Source organism: Trichophyton rubrum, assembly GCF_000151425.1.
Source record: "Trichophyton rubrum CBS 118892 genomic scaffold supercont2.12, whole genome shotgun sequence".
Taxonomy (NCBI): Eukaryota; Fungi; Ascomycota; class Eurotiomycetes; order Onygenales; family Arthrodermataceae; genus Trichophyton; species Trichophyton rubrum.
In genome coordinates, this window is record NW_003456417.1 from 299,399 (window position 1) to 323,906 (window position 24,508).

Here is a 24,508-nt window from a genome sequence, read left to right on the forward strand (position 1 = left end):
CCAGTGGAATCCGGCAGCGGGATCTGAGAGCTGTGATAATCTGCTTCCCGGGTATGGGGTATGCATAGGGGTGGCATAAACAAGGAGGTCGAGATATGTGCTGAAAACAGCTCCGTCGTATTGAAAACCATAAAAAGCTGGCCGAGGTATGTTTAAGGTATCTCGTGCAATATATCGGCTAGACAAATAAGACAATGATAACAACTGAAGCGACAGGGATTCATTTGTCGCAATCTCGGGACTAACCTTAAATATATCCTGTCTCCCTGAGACTTGAATTATTGCATCCCTGGCATTAATTAGTTATTCGTCAACTAGTTTTTAAGCATCTTCGCACAAAAGGAAGTGGAGATACCGGGCTCGGGATATGCTTGAAGCCGATCAAATGGTTTCTGTCTGGTGATAAAGAAAGGTGCTTGGGATACAGCGAATGATATCCCAGTACATTCAAACATGTAGTTAGATAACAAGTTAGTTAACTCGCTGGTTAACTAGCTCGTAGTTAACCAGTCATTAACATCATTGAAACTTTGAATTGTCCAGATGCTCTGAAAGAAACATCAGAGTATCGCCAGTAAGTGGTGATATGCGCAAGAAGGCTATGGCAAAGAGTGATGTGAGGTGCATATTATTCTCTGAATCGAGAATACCCCCCGATGTTGGTAAGATGATGAATAAGATGGCCAAGTGCTCCGAGATGCATGGGGCTCATCGCTTGAGTGGAGTCGGGGTTTGCACATCGGATGATTGGCGAGTTATACGAGCGAGTCGTTCTGATGTTTGCGCGTCATCATGATGAAACTGGACAGATCATCGTCCTTTGAGCTAGATATGAAACTCCCATCCTTCTGTGCCGGGCGAGGTGCTGCATACCGCAAAATACCCGTGAGTGTTCAGGGGAACTTGATGTCAAAAATGGAGCATCAAGATAGGAGACAATAAACGTCCGTTCCACGTTTTGTGGCGACTCCAGATAACTCATGAACCGTTGGTAGCTATTCGTTTCCATGAAATGGATGCGTTTCAAAGATACTGGCTGAGATAGCAACATCGCTCTGATTCCCCCGATAGAGGGTGTTGCGGCTGTGGAGAGAGCAGGTTCGTCGGCCCTTGCATACCCAGACAGGCCAATGCTGCGAGGACGCTATACTAGTTAACTGACTAGTGAGCAACCCGAAACAACATCCGTGGTGGTCGGGAAGGATCAATCTGAGCCATGGAAAGGGATGTCGTACACCCACAGAGCCCCTTTTTTGCCGCGCAAACTCAATTTTATGCCCGTTATCATATGCACAACCGCCGTGAAAACTGGTACTCCGCGGCAAAGTAGGGCATAGCTACTGGTTATCCGCTAGATCTCGTCTCTGGTTAGCGGGTCAGGACTGTGAGGAAGTATCCGGTTAAGCCAATCGAGTTCATATAATCTGTGACGTGCCCTACACATGGCACCGGCGATAGGCTCAGCACAGGTCAGGGTCAGCTATCAAAATCTGGAGATCACTCTTGACCTCCGTCTGTCCGACATGTGAATACGGCCCCCCTTCTTGCTTGTATCTAGAGGTTAGATATGAGGGATATATCAAACTGTGGAGGTGAAGCTGGAGCCGGGTTGGATGCCCCGTAGCCAAGGTCTGCACCCCATACAGGAGGATGAAGATACCCTCAGCAAGACGGAAGATGGAGGGAGCCCCATGGGCAAAGAGTTCGAGGAAATGGCATAAAAGGGCTGCTGCATCCTCGAAGTTGGTCATTTTCTTTCCCGTCTTTTGATCTCATTCACCCACGCTTCAGCCAGCTTTCATTCATCTTTCCAGATTTCCATCTCTGTTCAGTTCCTATATCAAGTCAAGGACATCCCATCAATATGCAGTTCAAGTCCATCATCCTCTCTGCCATCATGGCCGGAGCTGCCATGGCTGCTCCTGCTAGCAGCAACACCAAGACCACTCCCGGCTCCGGCAGCCCAACTGCCCCAGACGTTCCAAGCGCTGCCGCCAGCTCCGGTCTTCCCGGCCTTCCTGGCCTTCCTGGTCTCCCTCCACCTGGCTCTGCCCCTGAATGCGACAAGCTGCTCGGTGCTATCGCTACCTGCGCCGCGAAGGGTGAAATTGTCCAGATCCTCCTCTGTGCCAGCACTAATGCTCCAACGGTATGTACTTCATTCCTTTGTCTTGGAGAGGTATTTCTAGTGCAGGATGCTGACTATGCTGCTTCTCATGATAGGCCTGCAAGTGCTATGAGGAAGTCAACAAGGGCCAAGTGAAGCTCCCTATCATTGACCAGATCTGCGAAGTCGTTGCTCCGGGTAACGGCTCCAGCGCAGCTCAGCCTAACTAGATGCATTGGCACAGTACCGATGCCAGCCTTTTCATTCATCTCTTTCATTTCTCAGATCGTTTATTCCCCGGGTTCAGGCGCGGAGCTGGATTGTTTGTCTGTATATACTTGAAGCTTATGTGTAATTAGCAGCCTGCATCCTCTGCCGAGGATAGCTAACGCTGTAGAAGCTATATGAAGACTGTTTGGTATGGATTTTCTCCTTTGATCATAATAAATGCTGGGTATATAGTAGTGTATGTTATTGTCGAGGCGTGAAAAAAGGAGGACAGCTTCATTCAATAACACGTGATGAGTAGAATTCCATAGGTAGAGTTGCCCTTATGGAAGAACCGGGAATTTTGGGATAGGCTCAGGGGAAGATGGATGCATCTGTGAATGAATCAGCATAATGCTTGGTTGGCTAGGGAAATATGTTCGTTGAACAAATTATTTATAGATAAATAGCTAGTAGATAGCTGCTAAAGGTATACAAAGAATATCCTCACCAAAAGACTTGCTGAAGTGCACGCAGACTATGTACGGATTATGTGCAGTCAGTTTAGCCCAGACATAAATGGAATGGATGCCGGAGCTCATCGAGAGAGGGACCTGAAAATACGACCGAGGGTTAAGTCAAAGAGGAAGCGTAGGGGAAGATGGGAGGAAAAGAAGGCAAAGAGATATCGTAAAAGATGAACGCCGCAAAAACCGAGAGAAAGAGTTACCACCGTTCCGTCATACTGGGATCATTCGTGACCGCAAACACGTCGTTTCCACTCCTCGCCAATCCGAACTCCGTCAACGACAGTAATTCGTTTGCCGAGGCCAGTGACGCCCTCTTTCTGCCACCACCGTTCTCCCTTGTCAGCAAGGGCAGATTCATCGTCACTATCAATGAGACCACCTCGTCCACCTTCATCACCAATAACAACAACTACCTGGCGGACCCATCCGGAGATCTGGTTGACACTCTCTCCATTATTGCCAGTCAGGCTCTCCTGAATATATACGATCTCTGGAGAAAGGTGGCGGAGAATGTGGACGTGGCCACCAGGAGTGCTGAAGGGCATAATCATTGTCTCATTATCCACAATTGCCTGGGCCTGAGAGTATAGAGTATGGTAGAGAGCAGTGGGTTGCTGGGTTTCATCGGATGTTGTTGGGTCGGGGTCAACGGTGGTGAGGGGCATAACCTCAGTGGACTCTGCACCAGTGGCCTCCTCAGATGCAATGTTGGAGTATGAGGATGTAATTGACAGTGTTGGCTTAGATGTGCCTGCAGCAGAGGGCTGCACGCCCGGCGCATAGATGAGGACGAAGATACGAGACGTTTCAGGTTCAATATACTCAGGTAGATGCGCTAGAATTGACTATTAATGAGCAAAGTTAGCAGATGTTTAACTGGTATTATATCTAGAAACTTACAGCATGGCCAGAAATCTGCTCGTCGACCTCTAAATCTGGCAGAACGGAAGATACCACGATGGCGACTGTCTTGACCCTCTTCGGCCCCTGACGTGACTGAGAGGCGCCCGTGGTATCTGCAGGCAATGCACCAGGAGTAGACTGGCTCTGACGAGGTGCATCACGAACAGCCAGCTCCTCGTCTTCGCGCGCCTGCTGCTGCTGTTGCTGGTCGTGGTCGTAATACTCGCTTCTCCCCTCTTCACGTATAGATGATAAGGCGCCTCCAACCATTGCGCCCGCCGCAGTCACACCTGCAACGACCGAGCGACTAGCGCCATCGAACAGTTGTTTAGGGCTGGGAGTTCGGCGCCAGGCACCTTGGAAACGAGACATCACGCTCCCATCATCAGTGGCGGTTGTGACGGCCCTCGAGAAGCTATCCCCGGACCCGGGGTCCATGGTGATGGGTGCATTATCATCATGGTAGCTCAGCCCCTCATCGTCATCATCGCTCTGGCGCTCACTCAATACCCAAGCAGCGAGTCCGGCCGTCGCAACTCCAACGGTGATCACCAGCGGCACCCAGTACCCCAGAGCTGACCGTCCAGAGGAGCGCTGGCGGTTGTAGTCCGACATGTGGTGTCAACAGTCGCTTTTCTCGTGAAGCTAGCTGTGTCACCTAAACATCACGGTCCACTAATCAATGCAGCGAGTAGTGTCTGTGTCGCTCCGTGACAACAAGCGACACCGTTGATGTTTGTCTGCCTGTCGACGTTGTTAGGTTGAAGCCGGAGTCACGGAGTAAGTAAATAAACAAGATCCGAACGAAAGATGCGACGTCCCAACCTCGGGACTTTGCTTATGTCATCTCAAAGCATGTGACTAAGCTTAATAATATATTAGTAATGAAGATTATATAATTTATTACAAAGCAAGTACCACCAAAAAAAAAAAGGTGACTCAAAAGGCGAGGAAGAAACGCAGGAGAAACGGAAGAGGAAGAAGAAACATTTTATAGTAAAAAGACCGAAGAACAAAGAGGATTAGCATATTAAACCCGGCATGGACTCTGTTTCTATTTAGACGGCTACATTAAGTCTAGAAAAGGAGAAAGACATGGACGGTTTAACCTCGACATCCCGCATTTGCATCAAACATCGCCAATATCAAGCTGGACTCGCTGTTACATCCATCGGGAGCGTCAGTTCCACCGCATAACTGCTTCACCGGGAGAGATTCACTCTGGCCTGAGACATACCTCACGCAATACCTCCTTGACCAGGACACTAAGGGGGAGCATAAGCGAAGACGGTATAAACAAGCAACATACATCTCGGTTTATCACAGAAAGATACCCCGCCGAGCAGAAGAATAAACACCTGCTACCATGCCGCACCTAGGCCTGCCACAGACGGGCTTCCAGGCCCTGATCCTTTGTGGACCAGGAGCCTCGTTGAACACATTCACATCCATCCCGGAGGAGTTCCCGAAGGCATTGGTGCCGGTTGCAAATCGGCCGATGGTGTGGTACCCCATGGACTGGTGCTATCGTCTAGGAATTACCAGTATGTCCCTCCCTTGGTACTGAACATTGTTTATTGCTGCGTGTTGCTATTAGTTTGGGTGACGTTTATCACATGTATTTTCCATTGTTATTGTTAAACAGATTGGTTGTAAAAATGTTTGATTTGTAGCGTGTTGCACCCGCATATTCTCATGTTTGCCTGCTTACCCGTCGGTGTAGATATCACCCTCATCACCTCACCAACCAGCCAGTCAGTCATGAAGACTGCTCTATCACAAAATCCTCATCTCACATCCATCCAGTTCCCCACACCAACGCTGCTGGCCCCCGCGGACCTTTCTCCTACTACTGGAACTGCAGAGCTCCTTCGACTACCCGAGGTCCAAGCATGCATAAAAACGGACTTTATAGTTCTTCCCTGTGATTTAATATGTGATATGCCCGGGCAATCACTTCTCGAAGCATGGATGATGACACAGGGCTCGCTCGACGGGACGTCAGATGGCTCGTCCATATTACCTGGATCATCTAGTCTGCTAGGATTTGCAGGGGAGAAGGCCGGACGAAGAGGTGGACTTGGTGTCTGGTACCCATTGCCCACAGGCGAGGAGAAAATCAAGGATGAAGTGCCTGACTTCTTGGTTACTGCTCCATTGAGTGGAGATGAAGCCCCTGCTGTTAAAGGATCGCCTGCCACTCCCGCGTCTGTTCGTGCGGGCTTGCATAAAATTGCATATACCATGCCCATGGACTCGTTAAAGGACTCAATAGAGGAGAAAAAGGCACTGCTTATTCGATACTCACTGCTCAAGAAGCATGGGCGGGTCAAGATTCTCAATGGCTACCGCGACGCCCACATTTACTTCTTCCCATACTGGGTAAAGGTGATGGCTCAACGGAATGAGAAGTTCCAGAGTATTAGCGAAGACCTGCTTGGCTGGTGGGCGAAGGCAGGCTGGCAGAAAGGGTTGGCTGCCAAACTCAATATTCAGGATCTCTTTCAGTCACAGAAGAGGAGCGACGAGGCGAAAGCAGAGGGCCGTGCTAATAGCCGTATCGAGGAGGAAATCGACCTTTTGGGCATGAGCACAACCAAACTCCCGCGCGAATTCGACATACCATCACGCACTATCCCTGCAAGCCTTGCAAGCAGCTTCCATGCCGCCGATGACCAGGCTGATAGCTCTTCTGCAGCAACCGCAGAAAAGATAAACACGCCTCCACTCCTCGGCTACGTAGCTCCATCACAGCCATCAATGCCTCTTATCCGGCGAGTGGATAATTCCGCTCTACTTCTATCAATATCACTCCGTCTGGCAAAGCTTGATGCTAGCAACGACACACATCCTCCCAACACTGCTACGCTTTCCCCCTTAGCTCACGCCAGCAAAATCGCTTACCCGCCCGGCATCGCACAACGCTGCACGGTCTCAAAAGCAGACTGCCTACTTGCAGAAAATGTCACGGTGGAGGAGAAATGCATCATCAAAGAATCTGTCATCGGCGCAAACTGCCACATCGCGTCCGGTGCAAGGCTAACTAGATGTCTACTTATGGATGGCGCTGTGGTTGGTGAACGCTGCCAGCTTGTAGGTTGTATCATCGGGAGAAGAAGTAAGCTTGGTCGCGACTGCGTGTTGAAGGACTGCGAGGTACAGAATGGGAACATTGTGCCTGCTGATACGGATGCGAAGAACGAGAAGTTTATGGTTTTCGAGGGGTTGGAGGATGACATGTCTGTTACTGGTGAAGGGGGGATGGATATGGGGTTTGATGGAGGGGATGCTGATATGCAGGGGTAGCTAAACTAAATGGATAGCCATTGTCCTTATCACTTACAGCCGCGATGTTCAAAATAAGAAGACAGGTTGATTTCAGATTAACAAAACATGTGTCAGAATAGCTGCTGTTATCTCCGTCCAATGATGGCTGGTGATCCCATTCCCTGTTGACTCATCTTTCACCAGCCAGGTAACTATTCAATAAACAGGAGATATCATTCAACAGAGCCAAACTCCAACCCACCCCCCAGTCCAGTCCATATTTCAGTATCAAATTACTCCAAACAACACCGTTTTTCATTCCTCCCAGGTATCATGCATAATCGAGAAAAGTTGGTAACTGGCAGAATCTAATTGTCGGATGGCTCAGCCTCAGTCGAAGCGAGAGAGAAAGGCCCGATGGCTTTGATGACACTACCCACGGTGTTGGTAGCAGTAGGAGGCATTTTGGTAGTCGTATCGTCGTCTCGCGTGGGCTTCTGAATGGCGCCAAGCTTCGAATTATCGCTAATTGATGCATCCTCAAGCGAGACCTTTGGGCCCCCTAGTTCTGGGAAAGTCTGATAATAATCGGCACGGTGGAAGTCTGGCTGACGCATTTTCGCGACGAACTGATCGGTGGTATAGTCGATTTCTTCCATCTCCTCTTCGTCCGAAACATAGCCGTCCTCGTCTTCTTCCTCGAGAAACTCGCGAAGAGTTTCGTTTCCGCGCCAAGAGATAGGCAGGTCGAGGATGGCGGAAGCTGCTTCGATAAAGGTTTCGTGACCACGGGCGCCTGGCGTAGGGCTGAGTTCACGCGAGGTGGGGGATCTGGTGAGAAAGAGTCTGTCTTGCGGGGTGTCGGTGCTCAGACAGTCATTGTCGTAGTTGTTACGTCTAAATAGCGAAGGGGACGGGGTGGTCAGCTGAGTCACTGGGTCGCTGCCCGAGTAACTGGATGCAGAAGTAGGAGCAGGTGCTGGAGGCGGACAACGGAAGTCCTCTTCGTCCGGAGTAGCCGCGTAGTCTCCATACCCCGGATGAGTGTGAATTTGGTGTTCAAGGGGAGGCCATCCAGCAAATAGCTTGACAGGAGACGGGTACATGTAGTTCGATCGAGCCGGAGCCTCGAGCCGGATAAACTCGATGCTGCTCTTGTCTAGCTTTGGAGGCGAGCGTGGAGGACAACCGGTGAGGTCTATCGACATGTCGCTGGAATCAGATCCCTCTACCGTGAGGACGTCATCTGCAATCGCCTTCAGGTCCACGTCACAGATAGCCGGGTCGACCATCTCGGCATCAAAGTTGTTGGGTTCAAACAGGTAGTCCTCGAAACGAGGAGCCGACTCGTCCATGATTGACATGTTCGAGCAACGCAGGCCCATGTATTCGTAGTCCGTGCAGTCGAGGCAGATCTGATGGCAGGGTATCTGTCTGGAAGGAGCAGAGCAGTCGGGTCCTCCACACGGCAGGCCTTGGGCGTACTGGACGTGTCCGCACTTGAAATTAATGGAGTACGCGTTGCACATTGCAAAGGTAAAGGATCGAGGACTGAAAAGCTGGAGCCTCCTGGGTTTTATTCCTGATGGCCTTCAACGTGAATGGCTGTTTCAGGGTGGTGAAGGAGGAAAGGTGAATATTCACAGTGAATATCCAGAGAGGAGAGTGTGTGAAGAAAGAAGAAGAGAAAGAGGAAGAAGAGAAGAAATCTTCTAGCATTGTTGACATAAAAACTTGTCCTGTTCAGTTTCTTTATCTGCCGAGTGAGGAGTCACAGTTGATATCCTATGCCAGCGTTGCTCTAGTGATATCTACATCGTTGATACCAGCAGCAGTGACATAGCACCACAATTAACCCTAGAGCCATCTCGGGGTATATTCACATGGAGATATAGATATGCCTTCTAGAGATAGATAGATACTGAAAGCATATATTGAATGGTATAGATGTAAGCTGGCATCAGGCAAGTCCCAGATAGGTAACACTAGGGGGTAGTCATTTCACCAGATATCAGCATCTTTATATCTCTATAAAGATAAGAACTGGTCAAATATAAGATATCATGTTTATATTCCATGATATTACCGGAACATCCGCTTTATGCCTATCTCTAGCTACTTCTCCCTATTATCTTCATCATTGGTTTCATCATCTCCATCTCCAGCTTCTTCCTCGATGTTGTTTTTTCTCTGTTGACGTCGAAGATTATATAAGCAGACACTAGTCTTACATAATCACGGTAAACAAAAAAAAAAAATAAACAAAAAGAAAAAAAAAGAAGACTTTGATAGTCCGGCTGGACAGTTGCAGATGGAGGGAACGGATGGAGAAGAGATGGAGAAGAAAGGGAGGGAAGAGAGAATATGATACATGGGATCTCATGGAGGTACAGCCTCTCTTGCTGTGCAGTCGAGTCGAGGTACAACGCTAAAGCAATGCAGCAAGGCGGATCTCGGCCAACATCTCAACAACCAACTGACCGACCTATTATTCCTCGCTATCTGGCCGAGGTTGGCCCTGTGAGAGACACGGAGATGCACGAACGACGAGGCGAAGGAAGAGGGAGAGAAGCCCCGCATGCTCGTGCATCAAAAATTCGCCTCGTTGCTTTTTCTCAGGAACTCCCTTCCATGCAAAAGAGGGCGAGGAGAAGACCAATCACGTCTCAGCGGCCGGTACTGCGTTCCGACGCTTGCAAGAAAACAAAGAAAGAGGGTGGATGGATGGGTGGAAAGGGGAAAAGGGACGATGAAGGGCGGTGGGATGGGTAGATATTTCCTTTATGCAGGGGGGAAACAATAGTTACGGGGTACGGAGCACAACATCCATAAAAGCGAAGACGAGAGAGCAAAGAAAGGGAAGTTGGGGAAGCGGAAAGGAAGCGGAAAAAGGGCTTAGGTAGAATCTAACTAATGTTGACGGCCGAGGAGCAGAGCGAGGTGCCTTTAGGGCCTTTTAACATGTATTTGGAGGATGCTCCGTACTCAGCCCCAGGTAAAAAATACAACAATAGTTTCCCATCTGAGTGCTCTGCCTACAGAGCCAAGATAACTATGTTTGACTCCGCAGTTAAAGCATCGATCAATCTGCGTTTGACCGGACAGCATCAAGTCCTGCCTCTTCTCCAAGCAGTTTTTGTATGGGGGGCAACTAGTTGGTCACGTGAATCCTTACTTTAAACAACTCCTTTAGAATGAGAAATCAGAAATCAACCATGGATCCAACCTATCCATCCATGGATATCGCAGTCATCATGGGAGAAACCTTCATCGTCAGGCGAGACGCGCCCCGGTAGCTAATACACGTCACTGAGAGCATGATTGGTGACTCATGCCTGATATATAAAGCCGCCGTTTCTCGCCCACTCTGTTGAATCAAAAAACACATCACTGGTCTACGTCTTTTCTACGCACAAGTTTAAAGCTTCAAAGTTCGAAAAGTTACCATGGATGATGTTCAGCAAATAGCCTAGACGTATAAGGTGGCCGATATACGCTCCCGGAAGTCTCTCTGGTATCGGCTACATGTATATGTCTACGACCTTCGCAACTTCAGGACAGACAGTGCTGCAAGGGATCGGCTTGATAGTATCATGGACACCACCTACCTAGGTAAACCATATTTTAACGAAGAGGAAGTCGGGATCCTTAAAAATACCCTCTCCAACAGCAGCGGGAGTGAGACTCTTGCTCAGAAAATCGAATCTACCCTGGATGAACGGTTAGGTCGCCGTATTAAAAAGCGCGTGGAGAGTGGCGATTTCAGGGTCTGCGCTGCTCATGACCTTGCGCCTATATTTGAAGCTGTCTTTGATATATACCCGAAGAAGCTGGCTAAGAACTTTGCTCTCATATCATTGATTAGTTCCAGAGGGCTGAGACTTCGAGACGAGGATGATATTTCATGCATCCTGGAACAGACCAAGCTACAAGCTCTTGCGGCGAAACACGGAACAGGCAGCAAGAAATCGGGAGGCAACAACAAGAAGAAGGGAGGCAGGTAGTTGCTCTTGCTATTATGCTCAAGTCGAAAGAAACGGACTCAATGGCACGACCTTACTTTGAAGGGTAAAAGGGAAGCAAACAGGACCAAGCGTGCGCCTCACTGATCTGTCGGCAAATTATAAAGCGGATATACGCACCTACATATCTCTCCTAGGTAGTTATCTTATAGTACTCACTTTCTGAAGACAACCGTTTTCGGTTAGTCTTAGTTTGGAAGAGGAGGGAGAGTCGCCCTTATAAATACCCCGTACCCCGTACCCTTTCCTGTATTATCTGTTCTCTACAAGAAGGCTCCCTCCCTCGAGAGAGCTGGCTGTGCGGTTGATGCGGTTGTGAGTCTGGGGAGGGGGCGAAGCTGAGACAATGCTCGTATCCTCCGAGAGCATGCGTTTGTGCGTGTGTGCGCTGCGTCTGTGTGCAGCAGCGAGTACTAACACTACCTCTTAACTCACGCATGCTCCGCTGGTTCGAGGGATGAGAGGTGCTGATCAGGGTAGACAGAGGACATCCATCACTGGGGATACACTTTACGGATACGGTCCCGTTCCTGCTGCGCTCAACTCAGGCCTCTGCTGCTGCTCTTCTCAAGCGGCCATCGTGACTGAACTAGCTAGGGGTTGAGACACGACGCTAGGCTTAGTTAAATTGCTTGCATCAAGTTTAAGATCAGGAGGAGTGGAGTCGCGTAGGGGCGTCCGGATGATCTGATGATAAGCCAGGGAGCAAAAAAGAAAAGAGAAGAGAAAGGAGAGACAGAAAGGAGGATGCAGAGAGGAAGAAGGAAAGACAGCAATGGCTTGCGTGGGATGGTAGTAATAATCATGTACAGCCTCCACAGACACCCAGACCGTCTGGAGGGAGAAAGAAGAAGAACGAGAGGAGCATAATAATATCGACATGATAATAATGGCACTGTTGGAGTGGAACCGGGAGTGGGTGCGTACATGCTAGACTTACTTAGACAGTGCATGATGTCCGCTTGCTTGCCGTTTGTTCATAACTTACAGGCCAGGGGCTTCAACCATAAGTTATCCATTTGACTAACTAGTCCTTTATACAGCCGCAAGCCGGGAAACTTCGAGATGTCTTACTTCGCTGCATAGCTTTGAGGCCTCGAGAGCAATCCTGACTGCGCAGTTTGAGGATTCTTCCTTCTATCAGCCCTACATGCTAGTTCTATCGCTTCTATCACTTCTATCACTTCTATCGCTTCTATCGCTTCTATCGCTTCTATCACTTCTATCACTTCTATCGCTTCTATCGCTTCTATCGCTTCTATCACTTCTATCAGCTTCGCCATCGACATATCAACCAGAGTACACCTACAGAGTGCTACCTCCACCGCCGACCCTCATCTCGCCTCCCGCCAACAGCTAACTAGCTAACTTCTCTCTAGCTTCCCTTCGGCCTCTCTAGCTCTCTCTAGTCCTTCTTCTTTGCTCTCTCTTTTCATCTTTCATCCGCCCTTTAGTTAATTCCTCATCGTCTTCTTCTTCTTCTTCTTCTTCTTCTTCTTCTTCCTCGTCCTCGTCCTCTTGACTAATTCATGACTAAGCCTCCAGCCAATCAGCGTCCTTCTTTCTGTAGATCCCTTCCCCATCAGGCCATTTTATGATTAGTCATCCTCCCTTTTTCCTCCTTCTCTTTCGTCGCCAAAAAACCGCCCGAACTTTCGGCCTCCTCGTCGTCTCTTCTTCTCCTCCTCTTCCTCTCTCTCTCTCTCTCACCCTCGTTTGTCCTCCCGTCCGAGGGATCTCTCTCTCTCTCTCTTCTCCTTCTCTTCTTCTTCTTCTTCTTCTTCTTGTGTCTTCTTTTCTTGTCTTCTCCTGAGACGGCGGCTTTGGGTGCGCTGCTCGGGCTCCTCGTTCCTCTGCGTCGTCATCTTCCCCCCTGGCCCTCTCTCTCCCCCCGAACCTCTCCTGCTGCTCTCGCGACCTCGCCCGCCAGTACTCAGTACATTCCTCGCTTTGGTGGACTTTGAACTTGACTGTCCTCTGGAATACCTTCGTCCGGCCCTGAACTTGATCCTCTGGACTCGGCTTCCTCCGTCGTCGTCTTCTCTTTTTGTGCTGCTTCTTGCTGCTGCTGTTGGGCTTGTCTTGTCTTGTTTCAGTACTCCGGCTCTTTTTTTTTTTGTGTCCAGCGTCTACCACGGTCTTCTCTTCTCTTCTCTTTTTCCATTTTTATTACTATCTTCTTCTCCCTTCCAGGTCAGTCTGCTCTTTTCTCCTGCTGCGTTTTTCTCTCTACTCGGTTTTGCCGACGTTGTCGTGACCGGCCAAGACGTGTCCTCTCCCGCGTCATAGCAACCTCCAAAGGAAGAAAAAACTAACGGCCTTGCCCTTTTTTCCTCTTTCCACTACAGGCTCTTCACTTCTCACCACGCCAGCCGCCAGCTCGTCTCATTCCTCCTCCTCCATCTTCTTCTCGCGTGTCCAGCCTCTAGTCTTCATGGGTAGATCTACTTGAGTTACCTGCCTTCTCCTCTCCCTCTCTCTCCCTCTCTCTCTCTCCACAGGCAAAAACCTCCTATTTTTTCGATACCATCGTGTATCAACATGGCCGCTCTGGTCCAAACCATTCCACAGCAAGCCGGCACGATCACCTTGCTGCAGCCTCGCCCTGCTTCCTCCTCCTCCTCTGCAACCTTCAACTCCTCTGCCCAGCTCCACAACCAGCCTCAGATGGCCCGGAACCAAAACCACGCCCGGTCTCAAAACGGGGGCTCTGGCTCTGGCTCTGGATCGGGTTCTGGTTCTGGCTCTGGCTCTACCTCTACCGGCTACCGACTCACCCAGCCAGTGGCCCCTTATGCCTTCACTGCCACGCCCGGGCTGCCTGCAAACTCACATCGACAGACCCAGACTCAGAGTCAGGCACAGAACACCAACCACAACTACCCCGGAACCATCCCTCCACGTACACACTACGCTACTACTACTACTACCACTACTACTGCTGGCTCGGTATCCAATTCTTCTTCCTCTAATTCGTCTCTCCATTCATACCCGTCCAAGGATGACTCTTCTTCCCTCTCCAAACGCCAGAACCCCTCCGAACTAAATCTACGCCCTGTTTCGGCAATCGACCTCTCTCCTGCTCCCCCTCAGCCATCAGCTTCACCCTCAACAGCAAACAAGCCTTCTCCAGACAGATATCGCCGTGGCCAGCGCCGTGGTGACCAGACTGCCTCTCCCGCTGCTACCGTCACCACTTCAGACTCTGGCTCGGCTGGCATGGCTACCGCTCAGACTGCCAAATCTCTCACCCCGTCGATAATCGATATACCCAGCAGACCACACCATGTTCGCGGATCAAGTGCCGATGCGGCCGTGACTGATGGCTCCAGCCATTCGAGTACCGAGCTGGCTAAGCGTTACCGCCGTAGAAGCATGGGTAGTATCGATCCTGCTGGGTTTCTCACCTTTTCCGACTCTCACCCATCTCCACACGCAAATGAGATGGCTCTCTCTGAGTTTCCTCTGAGTGGCACTCCCCCTCCTCCAAATTCCATGGCAAAGGCTGCTGATACCTCGTCTATCAACTCCTCTTCTGGTTCAGTAAGTATTGCTCGTTTGTTTTCAGCAATCTTGTATGCTGTCTTTGAACTAACATGTTTGGTCAGGTTAAATCTGAAAAAGGAGCGGAAACCACCACAACTTCCCAACCGACCAACATTACAAACACCAACAACACCAGCAACGCTAACAACAACAACAACAACAACAACAATAAAAAAGCTACGATGGCTCGTCCCTCTGACACGTCAAAGCGATCGGGCACTCCTTCTCCTTTGTCGAAACCAGTTAATATTGATGCTGATGAGACTGTAACGCCTACCACGACCTCAAAATCTACACCTGACACGAAAAATCAGCCGCCAAAGGTGGCAGAGACTCCTAGCCCGGCCGCAAAACGCCTTATTGAAATCTCAAAGAAGGGTCAAGGAAAAGGAGCAAAGTCACGGCTACGGCGTGCACTTTCCTTCAGCAGTGTTGCCGAGCTACGTGGTATCTCTAACCCCGAACCGACTGTTAGCTCACCACGCAAACAACAGCTTGATGAAGAGCTGGGGCCCGAACAAGCTGCCATTGCGGCCAAGCAGGAAGCCGGTGGGTTGGGCGAGAGTATCTACTCTGGCCAAGGTAACATCTTCACCGGCTCCACGGATAACATCTCCGTCTCCTCGACCGCCTCGTCAGCCTCCATCATGCTCCGCAAAATGGGCAACGGCGTCAAACGATCCACTCGTTCCTTGGTCGGCCTCTTCCGACCCAAATCTGTCTACAACGCCCCCACAGACACGTCTCGGATCGCCGTACCGGTCCCGCAGGTCTCTATGGTAACAGTAGAGGCCCAGCGAGATGTCGCCGGCAAGGGACCACCAGTTCTGCCCGAGATTGGCGCGGGTGCAGCGAAGCAAGAGATTGCAGAGCGTCGTCGGTCAGTTGAGTCAGATGGCAGCACCAGTGCTGATCGAAGTGGCAGGAAGAGCATCTTTGGTGGCGACCAGGAACGTGCTGAGGTCCTGGCCGCAGTTAGAAAGGGCATTCTAAAAAGTACGTCATACTCTCCAACTGATCTACATGGACTCTTCTTCCCCCCATTCCCCCTGATCCCGATCTAACATGTTTTATCACAGAATCAGGCACCAACTCCTCAAACTCCTCTCCCGTCATCCGCCCCACAACAGATCTTGCTCCTGTCCCAACTCTTCAGCGTCCCGAATCCCAGCGCTCCAGCAGCGCTCCAAGCAGCTCCGCCGGTGACCGTCCCCCACGATCTGGTCACCGACGCACCGACTCCGTCACCATCGAAGGAGAAGACTACTTCCTCCCCGGCGGCCGCTTCACCACCTCTGGCCAAAGCGCCCCCGGTACCCCACAATCCACCACCGGTCGAAATATTTCTTTCAGTCCCAGAATCCAGTTCCACGATACCTGGCCCAGCGGCGAGTATGATAGACGTGGAGACGTGGCGACATGTAATCGTCTAACTCCGCTGCTTGCCCAGCAGATTAAGGAGGAACTTAATACTTTCAAAATGGTATGTAAATCCTTTTTTAACTTTCTACTACTCACCTTGATATCCAAATGCTAACGCCTTCGATCGTTTAGGAAATGGAAGTTCACGAATCTTCCAAGGTCTACACCCACTTCTTTTAATGAACCTTTCTTTGCATATTTGGCGGCGTTCCCTTCTCCAGGACGACGGTCAGGCGTTTCCAAATCCAAATCTGTATCAAATCTGTCCCTCGTTTTCACTCTCTCCAAATCACCCCTCTTCCCTCTCATAGCCACACTACCAACTGTCCCTTTGTTCTTCACATTGATCCCGACCTTACCTGAACTTGATCCTTGAACCTGAAGCTATCTTGAACTCTTACTTTACTGTCTTTGTAATGGCTGCGGTTTTCGTCTATTTAGTATGCTTGTTTTTTTACCTGTTTTCTTGTCTCGCTTGTTCCCTTCATGTGATCGATTTGATTTGATTTCATCTCAGTTGATTCCAGTTGAGCTCTTCCTGCCTGCCTGCGTATGTGCGAGTGCAAATGGTTACTTTTCTTTTTCTTCTTTCTTTTTCTACCCTGCTGAAATAAAGAGATGGGGATGGACGGACACATGGACGGATTCCAATCTACAAACTAACTCCCTACTAACCTGGTTGCTCGCTTGCTTTCTCGCTCTCTCGCTTCTCTCTAAACTGTTATCTCCGACCCTTTTCCCTGTTCTTTCTTACTTCCCTTGCTCGGCCGTGACGCGCCTCGCAAACGTGACGTCGTCTTCATCTCGGTCCTCGGTTATCTTCCCCCGACCGTCCTGGGCCGACTTCTGACTTCGATCAGACCAGTTTAGTTTCTCTTCTACAGTTCTTTTCAAGTCTAATAACGACAGCGAGAAACCATTCATGTTCTCCATCCGATTTCTTTCTTTCTCTCTCTCGCTTTTCTTCCGTCTTTCTTTCCCTTTCGTCCATTGCTCGCTTAGGCTTAGATCTCTAGAGACTCACTACAGATATACATTATCGCGCAGCGGATTGATTTACCGATTCCGATTCCTCATTCGCCCACCAAGCAGGTAGCCTCACGCCCCAAGTCGGTGGGAAATTAGGAATCATTTCCACATTTTTTTCTCAAATTTCCCATACCCCGTAGTTCGTCGCCTAGCTGGAGTGGGGAATAATGCTGCAATTTTATTAACGAGGCTTAAACTCCTGCAAGTATGTATGTAGCTTTAAGTTAATTCTTCCACCACTCGTTTGCATCACGACCGTCCAATGATCCTGTAATATTAATTAATTATTATATGTTGATGTTATTGGACCCACACGTGTTGAACCGCGCTGCCCCGCCGAATTGACTTTTGTGCTGTTTTAGCCTTCGTCCAACCGGCCGGCGGGAGCCGCGCTCGGTTATCTCGTGTATTTGTGCGCGATGATTGGAGGCGGCTAATTAAAGCTAGCCGCGTCAACCTTGCGGCTAAATATTAGTCACTGCTATCATTCACCGGCAAATCACGTCATACGAAAACCGTATGTGAATGTTGAGCAAGCTTTTTAAAAAGCGCACAAGGAACGTTTGACAGCACTTCCTCGACTTTCCTTTCTTGCATTATATCTGCCCTGACACAACGATCACGATGCCCATTATGTCCCACTCTGCCGTAGTCAAAAACAGTCGACTACCTCCAGTCATGTCCTGTAAACGGACTCCACATACATGGCGAATCACCGGCATTCCGAAAGGGAATATTGCCATCTGTTGAGCATCTCAAGCTTAATAGTCGTTGATGTCATTATAGACTCAATCACATTTGGCCATTTTTAATTCTCCATGCTCCATTCCCGCCCTGGGTATCCTACCTCGACAGTTTGCTTGTCTATCTTCTATATTTGCTCCGCCGGACTATCATCACTTGCTCAGCTTCTGTTTCACAGGTCGTACTTTAGTCCCTAAAGATACGGCCTCTTACCAGCTGACAGGACAATGTCCTCAACTGCACTCAGCTTTGCTTCATCCGTGCCACCTGTTGGTACGGAACTGCCCTGGTTCAAAATTTCCCCTGACGGCAGAACACGCTCCTCTAGAGGATCGAGCAATGATAATGAAGAATTACGTGGTGACGGCTGGGTTAATGAAGACCTTCGGGCCGGAGGCCCAACCCTTGCCCCTGTACCTTCCACTACAATATCACTCCCGCAAGGAAGCCCGTATACATCTACGCTGGATGCACGTAAAGAGTTAAGCAAAAGCGTCCGATCCATCCTCCAGCAGTCAGGAGTTACTGCGACGACATTTACACTATGCTACCGCCAATGTCTACTTTTTGTGGAAGATGAGCTCGTGTCGACGCTTCTAGTTGTTGCAGAGAAGAAGTCCCCCGACGAAAATTGGCTTTCCGTTAGCCGAGAAATATACCAGCTTCTTGAAGCAAATGATCTGTCTCAGTTCAATGTTGAGATCTGCGATGAACGAGTCCACATACCGAAAAATTCGTCTCCGGTTCCATCCTCTGACCCAATCTACGCTCTATGGGACGACGTCCTTAAGCAGATTCTAAATAGCATCGACTGCAGCTCTGTTCTAGCCATAGAGTGTTTCCGCTATAGCGCGAACCTCGACGGAGATAAAAATCCCACCGCCGTCCTAGTCACAGTTAGCCGTTCTTCAGGCGGCCCATGGAAGGATACCAGAGAAGCTATAGTATCAATTCTGGATCGGTATAACCTCCACCATGTTGCCGTAATAATTAGCCAAGGACAAATATACCGAGGCGCGGGTAGCTTGGATCAGGATTTACCGGATAATGCGTGGAATAACCAGATGAAAGTCGGACTAAGCCTCGGAATATACCAATCTCGGCACTCTTCCTTTACATTTGGAGGCTGGATTGAGGTCAAACAAGAAGATGGGTCAGCTTGGAAGAGGCTTGGTTTAACCTGCTTCCATTCCGTATATCCAGATCTAAATACCGTCTCCATGGATGACCGAAGTATCTCCATACATAGCCTTATTGGCAAAAGAATCACTCTAGAGCAGCCTTCATTGAAAGACACAACATCAGTCCTGGAGGATATGAAGAAGGAGCTAGACCAGAAACCACCTAGCTGTTTTGCAGCTATCAAAGAAACCGTCGAAAAAGGTGGAGATGTGAGCCCAAGGTCGCGCAGACTTTATGACGAGATAACGGCAGAAGACGCCGCCATCTCTGAGACAATTGCGCAAATAGACCATACGACGACCTACTTCTTTCCCACCTCCCAATAAACCCCAGCATGGGACTTCGAAACTAGGGAAACGGATATGTCGATTTACAGCCCTTCTTATGCTGGCCACGTATACGCGGCATCCGGATATCGCCAGATGGTGTCATCGATCCGTGGAGAGAAGCGACGAGCTGACTGGGCTTTGATCGAAGTACCAAAGACAAGGCATTCCAACAACTCGGTACGTTCATTGTTTGCATACCATGTACCAACCCATGTATTAACATCTTATGTAGCTCTTGACATACGGAAGGATAGGTCGCTACATTAACAACCTGGGCCTGCAGCCCTTCCCAGGCATCTCTGAGGAGAATACACAAGTCTATAAGCTAGGGCGGTCCACCAGAAGGACAAAAGGAAACTTCTCTGGTTTGAGGTGTGCTCTTCTAGACACGTCCCATGATAGAGGCGGTGCGCCAGAGGTGAAATCCCTCGAGCACGCTGTGACCGGGTCTTCGGGCTGGCTCTTCTCAGGTCCGGGAGACTCGGGTGCCTTGGCTTTGATGGTTATGCTAATTGTATTGGAATGGTTATTTCCTGGAATACAATTTCAAGGGTCTCCTATGTGACACTCTTTCCTGACCTTTTTGACGATATCAGGCGAGTTACCCGGGCAGTCGGCGTTCGCATTGCAGAATAGACAGCCTTTAAAATTATAAAGGATTGGATAAGCACGGCACTTTGTATTCCTTAGCTAGCAGATTAAGACGGTCAAAGATATATAACGACTCTGCAGTTAATAAAGCTCAGATGTTTGATAAAAATTCAGGCTTAAGTCTTAAAATCCACAGCCATCCTTATAATTAGGGATACCTTATCTAATGCCCTCAATAAACCCAAGGCTAACTCGTAGGATGAAGGATAAATCACATATTCCCCCACCATTGAGCCGTAGAAATAGTAGAACCTTTAGCAAAGAGGAAGTAGTAGTACCGCGCGATACTCGGCAGGCGTCTAATTAAGCTCACTCACCAGCCGCGCCAACCATGCATATAACCAACATCAACTTCCCGCCTACCACTCATCACACACGCCAACGAGAGAAACATCATGCAAATTCGAACCCATCACCAACGACGTGCCAATAGGTCTATATATCCTCACCACACCACTAACCATATTAGACAAATTATACTCGTTCTCGCCCACCACCGAGCGCGCCCGACCATTCTGCTCAATAACACCCAACGTGCTATCCTCCATCTTCACCGCAACAATAACAGCCGTATGAGCACTGAACCGAACATTCTCTTCATGCCGCGTGCCCACCAGGCCCAGACCAGTCAGCGCGGCATATCTGGTTCTAAACCGCCCATCGCTTAACTCAAGTATATCCCCCGCACGTATACCCGTAGGAACATGCCGGAGTATCCCACTGCTAAACGTAATAGGAAACTCTTCGCAAGCAGTCCATTCGAAAATCAAGCTCCCGTGTACGCGCCCCGTGCTTAACATAGGCGGTTCCCTGCCCTCATGCAGCGCTTTTGCCGCAGCGTGCTGCAGCGCCATGTACGCTAGGGTCCAACACTCGCCGTCCCCAACCGTGAGGCCAACGTGTGATTTAACATACGCCAGGATACTCGGAGCGTACCATTCTGATGCGCGCTGGAGGTTTGTATGAGTTACTTCCGCTCTGGCGGGGGGCGTGGTAGGGAAGATATTTTTTACTTCTCCCGTTGCGGAGGAGGGTGAGGTAGAGATCCAGCGGACGCGGATCTTGGTTATTATACCGCTGGGACCAGGGGGGTGGATGGTCGAGTTTGAGTCTTCGGCCCATGCCACGGCGCCGATGAAGATGTGTTTTGTGCCGAGGCCGGGGGTGAGACTGGGTGTGCTTTGCCAGGCGTAGTTTGCGTTGAGGATTGTGCCGAGCTGGCGTAGGGCGGGATAGGGGAATGATGGGGGTGAGTGGGTGAACCAGAGGGTTTCGAGGGAGAGGGGGATGGCGGATTCGTTTTTGAAGCGAGACATTGTGTGGACTGGTTGGTAGGGTTGTGGGATATGTGGATGGAGGGATTGGGGGTTTGAAGAAGAAGTTGTTATATCACGTCGCTTTGTTTCACTTGGAGAATGGATGGATAGTGATGGTATTAATTTCTAGCCGTGAGTGAGTACGCAAGGAAGTAGAAGTAGTAGGTATACGAAGGCAAGCCAAGGCAGAGCAAGAAGAGAAAACATAGCAAATACACCGAATCAACATGGCCTAACGAACAACGCACAAGCGCAAGCGCAAGCAAAAAGAAAGCCAAAGAAGCATGCTCCCTACTCCATCAAATGTATTGCAACAGCATATGTATATGAAAACGACGCCCGCGCAGACTACCGTGGCTTGGTATTCAGCGGCAACGGAGGCGGAGAGGGCGAGTTAGCTTGCACCGCATTCGAAGTCAGAGAGCCAGGCTTCATCGGCGGCGGCGGCGGAGGTGGTTTCCGCTTATTCAAGTCTGTAGCTGAACTGGTATTCGAATGTTGATGTGCGTACGGGTGATTTGGATGTATGGGGGGTGGAGGAGGAGGAGGAGGTGAGGTCGACGCGCCGTGCTGACACTGGCATTGTGTTTGTGCTTGTCCCTGGGCCTGTCCCTGCCCCTGAGGATACGCAGGAGACTTCTGGTCCTCGATAAAACTGTTGATTTTCTTGGATATGCCGTATTTCTGGTCGAGCCCGCTAAGCTTGCTCATGCCAGCTTGGATATGTTCGTTGTGGCGTTCTCGGAAGGCGTTGAGGGAGGGATTAGAAGATGTGCGTTCTGTAGATGATCGTTGAGGTGGGGGAGGTGGTGTGGACGTCGAGTTTGTAGTTAAAGGTGAGACGGGCGTGGAAGTGGTGGTTGATTGTGGGGGCGGTGGAACGGAGCGGTTCATCTGGTTGAATCGTTGCTGCAGTTCGGACTGGGCTACTGATGCCATTGCCTGTGTTGTCTGCGGCGAGACAGACACTGGCATATTGTTCTGGTTCTGGTTGTGGTTGGTAGTCTTGTTGATGCCGAATGCAGGTACAGATACGCCTGCGGCACCGAGTCTGTTGGCAGCGGCCGAGGCGGCGGTGGACAGGCCTGCTGTGGATGTGGGAGTGGTAGCAGCTAGTTCGTACGCGGGCGGCGGTTCAGTATTGTTCTCAGCCGCGTCCATCTCTGCGCGTCTAGGCGGCAATCTCGGCGGTAAAGACGGTTTGTTCTGGGTCTGTCCTTGTCCCTGTGTATCCGTTGATCGTCTTGGTATCGGCGGGGGAGCAGGCCTGACGCCAGCAGTGGTATTGATAGTGGTATTGGTATTGGTATTGGTCTTCCCCCTCTGCGGCGGCGGGCCAAATGAGGCCGGGTCTTTTAGGCTGGAGATAGGCCGACTTGCGCGCGGGGCGGGAGCAGGACCACCGCCGGTACTTTTCCCTTTACCCACCCATCCCGCCTAGCTGAATTAGCACTCGCACTCGACACAGCAATATAGATATGGTGAGTATAGATGGATATGTTGGGACGTACGACCTGGTTGATGCCCTTGAAGTCACCTCGCCAGCTCTCGCGGCCGCCGTCGTTGCCCTTGGGGTGCCAGCCCTCCTTGACAAGGCCCTTGAAGCCGCTCATCATGCAGGACTGTAGTGTAGACGTGGGAGGTCTTACAGCTGTTCTGTCGTGTTGTCTTGGATTGTTTCCTGTCGAGTTTTGAAGTTGGGCAAAACGCAAGGAGGTTGAGATGCTTGTTTCGATTACTTAAGCATAGCTGACGTCAGCTTGATACCACGTGACTATTACGTCATATCAAGATAAAAATAGAAAGAGACAACAAGTTACTCAAAGGGTAAAGATACGTCGATTGAGGTTGTAGATTAGAGTAGGATAAGAATACAAGAGAGAGCAGCTTTTTTTAACCAGAGCCCAGAGCATGCCAGCCCGTCCGCCCGTGCATCGCATCGCATCGCATCGCATAGTATCGCCATTCGTAGAACCATAAGCATGAGAGAGTAAAATAGTGATCCGACCAACTTTTCCAGTGCGCCGATAGACATTAAATAGAAGATGAAAAAGAAAAGAGAATGGTTAATGGCGTTTGGCGGCTTTCTTCTTTCTGCGCTGGGCATGGGACATTGGAGCAGAGGGGGAGGGAGAGTGGGAGGGAGAAGGAGAAGCAGCTTCGTAGTCGACGCTGAGGGCGGTGGATTCCTCCGGGTGGCTGTCGATGGCCTTTTCCTCTGCGGTCATGACGTCTTTGAGGTTAGCTTCGTATTTTTGCTCTTGTGTAACGGTGGCTACGTCAATGGCAGTCGAGGTTGCAGTCGATTGATTTTCTTGATTTTCTAGAGTTTCTTCTTGAGCAGGAGTAAGAGGAGTGGGTTTAGTGATTTCTCTCTCGGCGATGCGCTGCTTGCGGTTGAGCAGGTCGAGAACATTGGCTTCGTAGGCCCTCTCTGGCCTGGGAGTGGATGAGCCGGAAGATGGCCCGTCGGAGGTGTTGCCGTGCATCTCCCTGACGGCCTTGGAGATCTCGCGAGTGACGTCCTTGATGGCCTTTTCGGCAGCGTGGTGCTGGTGCTCGTTGGTGCGACGCAGGTACGAGCGAATGAAGAAGCGGACAAAGAGGAAGGTGAGCGGGAGGAGGTAGACGAGGTTGAGCCAGATGGCGAATGCCTGGCCGGAGGTGTTGATGCACGGGACGCTGGTCTGGAGAGTCTGTTTGCGGAGTTCGCGGTGGTTGACGAGGGCGTGGACGGCGTGGGATCCATCAGCGCCGAAGAGAGTGCGGTTGGCCGAGAGGACGTTTGCAGCGACCCCGTCTGCCCCCGCGGCTCTGAAGGCGAGCTTCTTGAGCCAGGGAAGCAGGCCGGTGGTGTCTTGTGACGGGATGGTCTCGGTCAGGGGCTGGAGAGTGACGGGGTGGGATTCCTGGACGGGGACGGAGTAGGAGACGAACAGGTGGGCGGCGGCGAGGAGGGTTCCGATGACGAACTGGGCGATCTGCATTGTGGTGAGAGAGCGTTTGATCCTGGTGGGCACCTTGACTCTCAGCGCCGTCAACGTATAGTAAGTATACTAAGGGAAGTTAGCAGAAGTTTATGCAAAGAGAGAGAGAGAGAGAGAGAGATACCATCATGGCGTGGATGAGAGAGTTGAAGAGGGCAAAGATCCAGATGGGAGAGGCCATGTATCTGATGCCGGCCCACATGCACATCATGGCTCAAGGCGTGGTGGTAAGTCTGGAGAGTGGAGGACCGCTTGCCCTTGCGAGG

At 50.3% G+C, this 24,508-nt stretch overlaps 11 protein-coding genes across 13 annotated transcripts; 6 read left to right on the forward strand and 5 right to left on the reverse strand.

Annotated features, from left to right (window-relative positions):
• Positions 1 to 9: 9 nt before the first annotated feature.
• Positions 10 to 2,337, forward strand: TERG_08158 (uncharacterized protein; the record flags this gene model as incomplete). Its single annotated transcript, XM_003231325.2, has 2 exons — positions 10 to 2,149; positions 2,224 to 2,337. The coding sequence occupies exons 1-2, from the start codon at positions 1,865 to 1,867 to the stop codon at positions 2,335 to 2,337; spliced, it is 399 nt and encodes a 132-aa protein (XP_003231373.1). The 5' UTR covers positions 10 to 1,864.
• A 728-nt stretch (positions 2,338 to 3,065) lies between these two features.
• TERG_08159 (uncharacterized protein) lies at positions 3,066 to 4,362 on the reverse strand (the record flags this gene model as incomplete). Its single annotated transcript, XM_003231326.1, has 2 exons — positions 3,066 to 3,689; positions 3,745 to 4,362. The coding sequence occupies 2 exons, from the start codon at positions 4,360 to 4,362 to the stop codon at positions 3,066 to 3,068; spliced, it is 1,242 nt and encodes a 413-aa protein (XP_003231374.1).
• A 350-nt stretch (positions 4,363 to 4,712) lies between these two features.
• On the forward strand, positions 4,713 to 7,770 carry TERG_08160 (translation initiation factor eIF2B subunit gamma). The gene is made up of 2 exons (XM_003231327.2): positions 4,713 to 5,291; positions 5,471 to 7,770. Exons 1-2 carry the CDS (start codon positions 5,114 to 5,116, stop codon positions 7,051 to 7,053), a joined length of 1,761 nt encoding a protein of 586 aa, XP_003231375.1. The 5' UTR covers positions 4,713 to 5,113; the 3' UTR covers positions 7,054 to 7,770.
• Positions 7,383 to 8,543, reverse strand: TERG_08161 (uncharacterized protein; the record flags this gene model as incomplete). The annotated part of the gene is made up of 2 exons (XM_047748898.1): positions 7,383 to 8,448; positions 8,500 to 8,543. 2 exons carry the CDS (start codon positions 8,541 to 8,543, stop codon positions 7,383 to 7,385), a joined length of 1,110 nt encoding a protein of 369 aa, XP_047604889.1.
• Positions 8,544 to 9,302: 759 nt separating this feature from the next.
• On the forward strand, positions 9,303 to 12,217 carry TERG_08163 (uncharacterized protein). Its single transcript, XM_047748899.1, has one exon. The coding sequence runs from the start codon at positions 10,608 to 10,610 to the stop codon at positions 11,016 to 11,018; it is 411 nt and encodes a 136-aa protein (XP_047604890.1). The 5' UTR covers positions 9,303 to 10,607; the 3' UTR covers positions 11,019 to 12,217.
• Positions 12,218 to 12,779: 562 nt separating this feature from the next.
• TERG_08164 (uncharacterized protein) lies at positions 12,780 to 17,015 on the forward strand. Of its 3 annotated transcripts, none has more exons than XM_047748900.1 (4): positions 12,780 to 13,229; positions 13,385 to 14,579; positions 14,645 to 15,578; positions 15,662 to 17,015. In XM_047748900.1, the coding sequence occupies exons 2-4, from the start codon at positions 13,578 to 13,580 to the stop codon at positions 16,117 to 16,119; spliced, it is 2,394 nt and encodes a 797-aa protein (XP_047604891.1). In that variant the 5' UTR covers positions 12,780 to 13,229; positions 13,385 to 13,577; the 3' UTR covers positions 16,120 to 17,015. The 3 variants fall into 3 exon arrangements, with proteins under 3 accessions (XP_047604891.1, XP_003231380.1, XP_047607480.1); XM_003231332.2 differs by having other exon boundaries at positions 13,164 to 14,579; positions 15,662 to 16,065; positions 16,137 to 17,015; XM_047750542.1 differs by having other exon boundaries at positions 13,164 to 14,579; positions 14,645 to 17,015.
• A 411-nt stretch (positions 17,016 to 17,426) lies between these two features.
• Positions 17,427 to 19,285, forward strand: TERG_12652 (uncharacterized protein; the record flags this gene model as incomplete). Its single annotated transcript, XM_047751582.1, has 1 exon — positions 17,427 to 19,285. The coding sequence occupies exon 1, from the start codon at positions 18,005 to 18,007 to the stop codon at positions 19,283 to 19,285; it is 1,281 nt and encodes a 426-aa protein (XP_047607481.1). The 5' UTR covers positions 17,427 to 18,004.
• Positions 19,286 to 19,321: 36 nt separating this feature from the next.
• TERG_12653 (uncharacterized protein) lies at positions 19,322 to 19,853 on the forward strand (the record flags this gene model as incomplete). Its single annotated transcript, XM_047751583.1, has 2 exons — positions 19,322 to 19,465; positions 19,521 to 19,853. 2 exons carry the CDS (start codon positions 19,322 to 19,324, stop codon positions 19,851 to 19,853), a joined length of 477 nt encoding a protein of 158 aa, XP_047607482.1.
• A 445-nt stretch (positions 19,854 to 20,298) lies between these two features.
• Positions 20,299 to 21,255, reverse strand: TERG_08168 (uncharacterized protein; the record flags this gene model as incomplete). The annotated part of the gene is made up of 1 exon (XM_003231335.1): positions 20,299 to 21,255. The coding sequence occupies one exon, from the start codon at positions 21,253 to 21,255 to the stop codon at positions 20,299 to 20,301; it is 957 nt and encodes a 318-aa protein (XP_003231383.1).
• A 348-nt stretch (positions 21,256 to 21,603) lies between these two features.
• Positions 21,604 to 22,868, reverse strand: TERG_08169 (uncharacterized protein; the record flags this gene model as incomplete). Its single annotated transcript, XM_003231336.1, has 2 exons — positions 21,604 to 22,692; positions 22,767 to 22,868. 2 exons carry the CDS (start codon positions 22,866 to 22,868, stop codon positions 21,604 to 21,606), a joined length of 1,191 nt encoding a protein of 396 aa, XP_003231384.1.
• Positions 22,869 to 23,321: 453 nt separating this feature from the next.
• Positions 23,322 to 24,453, reverse strand: TERG_08170 (uncharacterized protein; the record flags this gene model as incomplete). Its single annotated transcript, XM_003231337.1, has 2 exons — positions 23,322 to 24,311; positions 24,367 to 24,453. The coding sequence occupies 2 exons, from the start codon at positions 24,451 to 24,453 to the stop codon at positions 23,322 to 23,324; spliced, it is 1,077 nt and encodes a 358-aa protein (XP_003231385.1).
• Positions 24,454 to 24,508: the final 55 nt, after the last annotated feature.